General features: G+C 29.0%; 1 protein-coding gene across 1 annotated transcript; it reads right to left on the bottom strand.

The window, feature by feature from the left end:
• Positions 1-2,384: 2,384 nt before the first annotated feature.
• Positions 2,385-3,902, bottom strand: LOC105953868 (F-box protein At3g59150). The gene has a single exon (XM_012977549.2). It carries the CDS (start codon positions 3,900-3,902, stop codon positions 2,385-2,387), a length of 1,518 nt encoding a protein of 505 aa, XP_012833003.2.
• Between the last annotated feature and the right edge of the window lie 6,351 nt (positions 3,903-10,253).

Raw genomic sequence — 10,253 nt, 5'->3', positions numbered from 1 at the left:
GATCGTCATCTCTCCCCACGGCATGTGGAAGCTGTTCGTCTCCGGCTGCCACCTCTCAACGAACGCTAACATTAATTGTTGATTCATATTGGGGAGCCAACAATGTCGTAAGTGGTAAAGCCCGGTTGCCTCCAACCTGCTAATCATCATGTCATCGTGCGGGCCGAGGTAGGTTTCCAGTGCTCTATTTCTTGACTCGACCTGTCCAGTAGCACGACGTTCCTAATTAATTGCATTTATTAGATAACGAAAAACACAAATTATAAAAATATATAAAACACGTATTAAAAACAAACTTACATGTCCATCCCAAATATATATTGCTATATGTGACTTGAACCAACGCATAAACTCCAAATTTTCCGGCCCTCCCTCGCACGGACCCTCTAAATACGGCGGACCATCCAAAACTGTAAAATTTATGCCACGACCACCTTTACGTGTCGGCTCCCCGCCATCATGATCATCATTGCCGTCATCATTATCCATCATCTCTTCATCATCATTAGCCAACATCTCCTCGTCATCATCGGAGGCGTAACTGAGTACGAACATGACCGACTTGAAGATTATTAGAAGGCCCGACTCCGGCTGCAGTAGCTTCTTCCCTCGCTCTCTTTGCTTCTTCTCTTGCCGTCGCTTTCCTTCTACGATCGGATGCAAGAATTCCCCGATCTCCAATACGATCCGGATCATCCGGATTGTTCGACTTCCGACCCAAAGCTTTCATTAAGCTCTTACCTTTTCCCGTAACTTGACTCATTAAACTTTTTCCTCTACCTCCGGCCATCTACAATTTAACAAAAAAAGTTAATTAGTATTTAATTTAAAACAAATTAAAAAAAAATTAAAAAAAAAATTAAAAAAAAAATTAAAAAAAAATAAAAAAAAATATAGTTACTCGTGTGAAAACACGCGAGGAGACCAATTTTACTCGCGTGCAGGCACACGAGTAAAATAGATCTCCTCGCGTTTTTTCACACGAGCAACCAAAAAAAAAAAACAAAATTAAGCTCGTGTGATTTTACACGAGCTCGATGAACTCAGCTCGTGTGGTTTCACACGAGCACAAACTCCTTGTTCGCATAATAATACACGAACTCAATTTTTTTTAATTTTTTTCAATCAAAAACATACGAATTTAAATTAAAAAAAAAAAAAATTACGTTCATCTACTCGTGTGGTTCTACACGAGTAACTCCACTGTACTCGTGTAGAATCACACGAGTAAAACAAAATGATTCGTTTTAAAAAAAAAATCAATAATCGTAATCTACGTAACGAAACAATCAAAAATATGTAGGAATTACCTCCGATCTGTTATTGTCTCGGTCGGGATCTGAAATCGAAGTTCGAAAGCTTGAGAGAGTTTTTGTGGAAATTTACCTTTTGATTTTTCAAGAATGGTAAAAAAAGTTTCTGCACGATTAAATGGTGCCTGGATGACATCATCGAAAAATTAAGTGAAATCTCTATTTTACCCTTTTGACCAAAGTTAACTATACCGATCTTTTCGGGGAACTGAAAAATGCCCTTATAGTTTATTTCAGTTAGAGACACCTCAATTATATTGTCAATCAAATTCTATGTTTATCAACAAACGAAGGCTAAACCGTTGGGCAAAACCGTTGGGCAAAATGACACTTTCGAATAAACCAACAAAGAGAAAGAAAGACGAAGCAGAGTTTCGAAATCAACTGCATACATGATTTTGCACGTCGGCCGTGCAATGTCTGAGTCATTCAATATTACATGATACTCGAATTCGATGATTTTTATTTTTTCTTTCTACAAAGGTTAGAATTTTATTTTATTTTATTTTCTGAATAAGAAAATGCAAAAAATATATCTAATGAGTTTGATTATATGTAAGATTTCATGGCTAGCTAAGAAATCTGCCACTGCATGTTGTTCTTTATCATTAAGATGCATACAGGGGCCGCCCCAGGATCAAAAGTTGGGGGGGGGCGGCTAAATTTTCGGGCTTCTGGGCGCTGCCCTGAAAAATAAAAATTTAGGTTCTTAAAACACTGCAAAAAGAAGTTTATATAATGTACTAATTGTCCAGTTTGGACGAACGATGGATTCTACATTCTTTCTCTTCGAATCATCTTTACCAAATAATTTCCGACCGTAAAATATTAGTGCCTTGATTTCCGAAAACGTAAATGTTTCTTAATCACGGGACGAATGTTAAACCGTTCGTGCATTAAAACAATATCTATCAAAATTCAAAAGTGATTCAAAATGCATAAAAACTGGAATATAAAGACAAACAAATTAAAGCGATTTGTCAAAAATTCTAACAAGGTTGTCGCGCGTGGTGGGTACGCGCGGTAGATCGACTGTCTCGATTTCTTTCAAGTATCTTTCACTAGGCGTAATTATCTCCATTTCAATGCAAAGCGAATAAGATTATATTCCGCTTCTTCATAGTTTGGCAATTCGGACAGACTTGTCGGGTTCCATTCTTTCCGATTCTTGTCATAAATCTCCAAGCCCACTTCCTCCAAATCTCGAAACAACAGCTCCGAAAATTGATCTAATTGGTTTCCGCTTTCCCTCTTCATTAGAATATTCTCCACACACTTGATAACATTAATATGAATTCTGAGGTGGAACGGACCTACGTTTTTTGGACGGCAGATACTAAACGCGCCATTTAAAAGAGACGAAAAAGTGGACGATGAATAAAACCGGAACCCCAACCTCTCCACCACAATGGGTTTTTCACAACCGACAATGTTTTGAATTACGCCCTCGTTGTTCGTGGAATTTTCAAAAATAACCAAAACAATTTTGGATTCGCTCAACGACTCGAGCAATTCTCTTAGCTTTCGGAACCACAAAGACGAAGCGCCACTATTCGAACACAGATGTATCATCGAACACCACTCTCTAGAACTAGTTGTCGCGAACGAGACGGACGGGATAAAGTCTCCTAGGTATCTAAAATGGACTATGTTTGGGGCGTCGATAAATAGCTTGATTTCTTTCAGTTCGTAACAATAGTACATAGTCAACTCTTTCAGGCTCGGGAATTTACACGAGGACAAGTGGTCCAATTTCGATGTCACACGGAATAGATACAATTCATTGAGATTACGGAAATCTGCTCCTCTGTCGAACCGAAGGTTACCGTGCGTAATTTTGACAGTTTCGAGAGACGGCGGATGGATCTCGATGCTACAATCACCCTCCGAGGGTTTCGTAACAAAAGAAAAGTTCTTGAGGTTACGGAGATTCGTAATCTTAACGTTTCGTAACCCTTTGCACGAATCGAGGGACATAGTTTCAATATCCACAAAAGGAAAACTCGAGATCGCCTTGTGAAAAACTCCGTCCTCGGTGTTGACTTTTTTTACATGAAGTTTTTTCAGATGCTTAGAGAATACTATCCTTTCGTATTCCTTTTCGTCGTCGTCCGATGACGTGCGTATTTCCACATGCAAATCCTCGAGCGATCGGGCTTCAAAGACTACGGGAGGCAGATAGTGGATAACACCATCCTCCACACAATTAGAAAGACGAAACTTCTTCATCCCTAAAAATACTAGCGTTCGAATCCATTTTTCGAGAATGTAATAAGATTGGTAATTCAAATAGCCTTTCGATATACAGAGATGGAATTCATCCACGCACAACTTTTGATCGTAGTATCGTTCCAAACTCGCGTCGATAAGGCGTATAAATTCGTCGTCGTTACCTTTGAAGGCGGCGTCCGAGAAACTAAGAACGGGACGAGTGCACCAAATGTAACGCCAGGGTTTCGACAAGACGGATGTTCGGACAGCCTCTTCTTGTGTGAGGAAATACATAATTCTGTGTAGGATGTCTTTCGGCAACTCGGATATCCTGTCCACTGAGTCGGAACTCGTGTGTTCGCCTTTTGCCTTTTTCATGGTAAACGATTCACAAATATTTTTTCCACCTTAATAAAACCCTAGCGAATGGGTTAATGTAATTTGAAGGTTTTGTTGATGGGTTCAAGTTATGATATATTGATATATTTCCGATTAATTAGTTTTGATTATTTTAAATTTCCTTTTTTTTAGGATTTCTTATGATTCACATTAGATTCCGTCTTGTATTTATATTCTAACTTATTATATGAAAGTTTTCCTTTGTTAAAAAAAAAAAAAAAAAACGGGTAACTAATTGTTGACCAAATGTTTTCTACAGAAAAATATATAATATCGATAATGCCACCAAGTCAAAGATTTTTTTTTTAAATCATAAATATTTCCAAAACCCACCTTAGGTATGGTCGAATTTCAAAATAACCCCTCAAATATCCATAATTACTAAATTAAAAAAAACCCATAAGTTTGTTTCAATCTAACAATTTCTCCTTTTTTTTGGTTGCAAATTTCGATCTCATATATTTTTCTCGGACAAATTTTAAATGATATTCCTGCAAATTTCAAATGGCTTTTTGATAACATTTATAACATCATTATTTATGTATTTCAAATTATAGGTGAATTAAAATATGTTATTATCGAATTCCGCTGAAAAAATGCTTATGAATTAGTTAGGGAAAATACGGAAAACCCCCTCAAGACGGCGATCCCCGTAGGTGGGTTTCTTCATAAAGGTCCGTATGTGAATTGGATTTGAACTATATTATTTAGAGAGGGTAAATTACAACCACCCCTTGATGTATGGTCAAATTACAAAAAACTCCCTCATGTTTGGATAATTATAATTACCCCTCAACTATGAATCTTCTTACACGTCCACCCTTATTGTTTCAAATTCAACATAATCTTCCAGATTTCAGGGAATATTCTCTAGTTTGTACTCGCCTTGTGCAAAAATACAGTTTCTGATGCATCACAATCTGATATATACAACCCAAAAAACAGATTTTTCAAAATTAAAATTTGATTGAAATCAATTTCCGTGTATAATATAAGGACCAAAGTGTAATTATCCTTAAATGGGATTTGCACTCTATCTATATATAATATAAAAAGAGGATCTATGCCCTATATGAATGACATGTGGCAAATGTTGATGTCATTTGTTCAAATTGCTTAGTTGGAACTCAATTGCTTATGTGTATTAGTCAATTGCTTAATTGGCATTTGTTATTTTGGTATATATTTAAGTTGTTTCCTATTTAACATTTGCACACTCATTTAAATTTTACCACATGTACATATTAATTCTTTCATAAATTTAATATTTTTATATTCTTCCATTTAATGTTAATTTCATGCATATATACCCATTTATATTTTTATATAATCCCATTTAATGTTTTATGAGTTATTTAATTACTCAACCTAATTTATATATTCTTTCTTTAATTTTATATGTAAAAAATTCGATAAATATTATTTTACTTAATTAATTTTCCAAAAATGTAATATTTTGATTGTTTTTTATTTACATTTGTAATTTAATGAATTATGTCAATAAATTTATTAATTTAAATATAAATGTGAATAATTTGTGAAATATTTAGTTATTTGAACAATTTATGAAATTCGTAGTGTGTTTGAATAATTTATGAAATTGCAGTGTATTTGAATAATTTGAAAAAATATAATAATTTTTTTTCTTTTAAACATTTTGTAATACCCGATAAAATTTGAATAAATTATATTTGAATACTTTATAAAATTTATATTTTTATCTTTACATTACAATTCAATGTTTTAAAAAAAGTTATTAATATAAACATAATATTTTTACAAATCTTTAATAATTCAAATGAATCTATCAATAAATTAATTTATCAAGATATATGAAAATGATTAAATATAGCTTATATCATTGATTAATATATATTATATCAATCATATTTTATCAAGTAATTAAAAGTCGATTGTTCCATAAATTTCGATATCATATTAATTTGCATTTATCCTTGGAAATATAGTATATTATAGACTTAGGTGTTTACAAATTCGAATTTAAATTAATATATTAATTTTAATATATTATGAAATTGTATTTTTTTATTTTGAAAATTAAAATTAAAAAATGTGTGTATATTTCATATATTTTGAACATTATCTAAAATTCGAATATGCATTTAATTTTATGATTGACTTTCTATATTTAATCGGATTTTTTTGCTTTCATTTAAAAATCCGGATTTTTTAATATTTGGTAAGCTATGATTTAACAAATCAATTTTTATTTAAATTAAATAACTTTCCGTTAAATGTGCAACATATTTTTGAAAGATTACATTTTATTATTCAAAAAATTGGTGTAATTAATTATATCAATAATTAAAAGATTTCTTCACCTAATTAAATATGAATATTTAGTTAATTGCATAACTTATTTTTTACAATTAATATTTATTTCCTTATTAATATATTATTTACTTTTATATGTATCAAAAAATAAGTATAAATATCACTAAGTCCAACTCATTCTATCTCATTCATCACCTCCACAATTTCAATCATACATCTCTCTCTCTCTCTCTCTCCCCTCTTTTTTGTTAATTCGTAAATTTCTTTTTGTAAATTGTTTGTGTAACATCGGATTTAGTTTATTCGATTCACGTAATTTTGTTGTATATTTTTGTATATTTTGAAATTCTTTAGTATATAATATTCATATTTACATATATTGTATATTATTATGTGTTCGTTTGATTTTTTTCCCCATAATTATGTTGATTTTATTGTTTTTAATATAGTTAGTTAATTGTTAAAAAAAAATAATTTATGTTTGCATACATCTCACATCACTCATTTAACTCATGGATATATTTTTCTATGTTTTTTATTTTTATTTACAGGGACAAAAACTAAAGTACAATGATCTTTCTTCCGCCGGTTGCATAAAGGGCATCATTCTGCAAGAATGATGTTAGTCGAGGAGCACATGTAACAATTAAATTATTATTTTTTAAATATGAGTTTATATATTTGTCTATAACAAGTGTATTAAATTTGTTTTTAATATATTTTTTTTAGATTTAGTGTTTTTTTTTCCTCCCGTGGTAGAACATCTTAAAATGCCTTGGAGTGCCTCTACAAAAGCTATGTACAAGAAAACAATGTGAAGAATTTGATTTAAGACAAAAAAACTTGAAAGTTTATTTATATGTACGAATATATAAGAATGCATTTGATTACTCTTTTTATTGATGTATTTATTATATAGAAAGAAATGCATTTGATTACTATGATTTCTTTTATTCTATTTTTCTTCATGTTTTACTATTTTTTTTCATTGATTTCCTTCTTAATAAAGAAATCAGTTATTTTATTTAATAAAAAATGAATTTACTTTAATCCTTAAATAACTGAATTATTTTATTTTTGATAGAATAGCTAAATTATTTTGTCGATTCCAATCAAAATTTAATTTTCGAGGATATTTCCAAAAATTTCTTTTCTGAAAATCACTATTATAATATCAATATTATTATATATTTTATATTTGAAGTGCCAAAAAAATTGAAATTTTTCGATTCGTGTTTATTCCTATGTTTGAACTTACTTTGTGCTTATTTTGATCCGAACCGTCCGATTTCCACCCTTATGTTTGAACTTACTTCCATCATTATTTTATTATTGATTTCATCAATTTTATATAATACTATAGATATCTATTTATGATATTAATTTTTTTTCATTGAAGTGTTTCTAAATATATATTTTTATTCAATAAGAAGAATCGCATTACATAGTAACTCCTTTTTAATTTTCTATGTATTAACACTTATTGTGTTATATGAGAATCCCTAATTTAAAAAGCATGTTCATTTGAATTTTGAATAGATTGGTTCTTATATACTAAAACCTCGATTTCTTTTGAAAAAACTAAAATTTTGATTTGACAATTTGCATCTTTATAAAAGTTCAACTAAAAATTAATTCGTGATGCCATTCTTAATGATTTATTGTATTTCGATAGTGCAAAGTGCTATTAATTTTTTCAATGTAAGTTGTCAAAATATTATATTTAACGGGTGGAAAGTATATATATATATATATATATATATATATATATATATATATATATATATATATATATATATATATATATATACATACATATTCGATGATTATTAGGTAGTTTTTGCAATATTTAAATGAAATGAATTACGATTTTATATAATTATTATTTAAATAAGTTAATAATTTATAATAGACTACATCATTACTATTACCATTACTATTACTAATACTAATACTAATACTAATACCAAGTTTGTAAAAAGTGGTAATCGGGTCGGAGGCGGTCAGGCACCGACTCACGATTAATCGGTGCGGCGGTGATTAATCGGTGATAAATCGGAAATTAATCGGTTTTCAAATTTAATATAATATATTTCTAGATATTATTTATAAATACTCAAAACATATATAAAAAAATATTTAAACATGGTCATATCTTCATCATGTATATATCCTAATAATATAATAAAAATTTAATAATAATAAGATCATAATACATAAATATCCTTATAAAAATATAAATAAAAAAAGCAATTTTTTTGAATATACATTTACTCTTGAACATTCCTAGCATACATCATTAGTTCTTTAACAATAACAGTTAACATAAACAAAATAAAGCATAAACTCATTTTTTTTATTAGAATCCCAACTTTTATTTTGAATTATATATATATATATATATATATATATATATATATATATATATATATATATATATATATATATATATATATATATATATATATATATATATATATATATATATATATATATATATATATATATAAACCGATTTTTGATCAATTTTTGGTTGATTTTTGCCACTGAGTTTGACCCGCCTTAAAGGTTTTGACCGCCTCGGACCGCCTAGAGCCGTCTCACAGACAAAAAACCGAATTTTCAAATCGTTACACTAAAATCGTTAAGGTTTGGGATCGCCTCCACCTCGGAGACCGATTAATAGGCCGCCTCGGCCGATTTTTAGAGCACTGACTAATACTAATAGTATTACTATTACTGTTACTATTACTATTACTACTATATTACTATTACTTTTACTATTACTATTGGTATTTGTATTAGCACATTAGTATTGGTATGAGTAATATCATTAGCATTAACATATTAGGATTAGTCTTACTATTAGTATTAGGGTTTGGTTAAAATTAGTATCAAGACTATGATTAATATTAAGATTAAGATTTAGATTATAATTATTATGATTAGTATTAGTATCAGTATTAGTATTAATGTTAGTATTATTATTACGATTAGAATCAATAATAATATTAGAATTAGGAATACGGTTAAGATTAGAGTTATGATTAAGACTATAATTAGTTTAATATTAGTATTATTATTGGTATTAGAATAACGATTAGTATTATAATTGCAGTTAGTATTATGATTGGAGTTAATACTAACATAGATATTAGGATTATGATTAGCGTTATGATTATAATGAAGATTATTAAATTGATTAGAATTACGATACTTATTAGTATTAGTATTAGGATTATGATTATGATTGTGAATAAAATTAGTATACCGATCAATATTATGGTCATAACTAATATTAATATCAGTAATAATATGAGTAATAGTAATAGTAAGTATTAATATTAGTATTAGTATTAGTATTAGTATTAGTATTAGTATTAGTATTAGTAGTAGTATTAGTATTAGTATCCGTATCAGTATAAGTATCAGTATCAGTACCAATATGAGTATTAGTATTAGTATTAGTATTCGCATTAGCATTTTCATTTGCATTTGTAATTGTATTGGTATTGGTATTGATATTGGTATTGGTATTAGTATTAGTATTAGTATTAGTATTAGTATTAGTATTAGTATTAGTATTAGTATTAGTATTAGTATTAGTATTAGTATTAGTATTAGTATTAGTATTAGTATTAGTATTAGTATTAGTATTAGTATTAGTATTAGTATTAGTATTAGTATTAGTATTAGTATTAGTATTAGTATTAGTATGAGTATTAGTATGTGTGTGAGTATGAGTGTGAGTATGAGTACGAGTATGAGTGTGAGTATGAGTATGAGTACGAGTAATAGCATTAGCATCAGCATTACTATTAATATTAGTATTAGTATTAGTATTAGTATTAGTATTAGTATTAGTATTAGTATTAGTATTAGTATTAGTGTTTTTATTAGTATTAGTATTAGTATTAATATTAATATTAATATTAGTATTAGTATGAGTATGAGTGTGATTATGAGTATGAGTATGAGTATGAGTATGAGTATGAGTATGAATATGAGTGTGAGTATGAGAATAGCATTAGCATT

Source organism: Erythranthe guttata, chromosome 7, assembly GCF_056151865.1.
Source record: "Erythranthe guttata isolate IM_541 chromosome 7, IM_541, whole genome shotgun sequence".
Lineage (NCBI taxonomy): Eukaryota > Viridiplantae > Streptophyta > Magnoliopsida > Lamiales > Phrymaceae > Erythranthe > Erythranthe guttata.
Note: the sequence above shows the minus strand (reverse complement) of the source record. Positions and strands in the feature narration are given on the sequence as shown.

What these genes read in the sequence shown, in the direction of transcription:
- LOC105953868 (XM_012977549.2), bottom strand. Translation starts at nt 3,902, where the DNA reads ATGAAAAAGGCAAAAGGCGAACACACGAGTTCCGACTCAGTGGACAGG.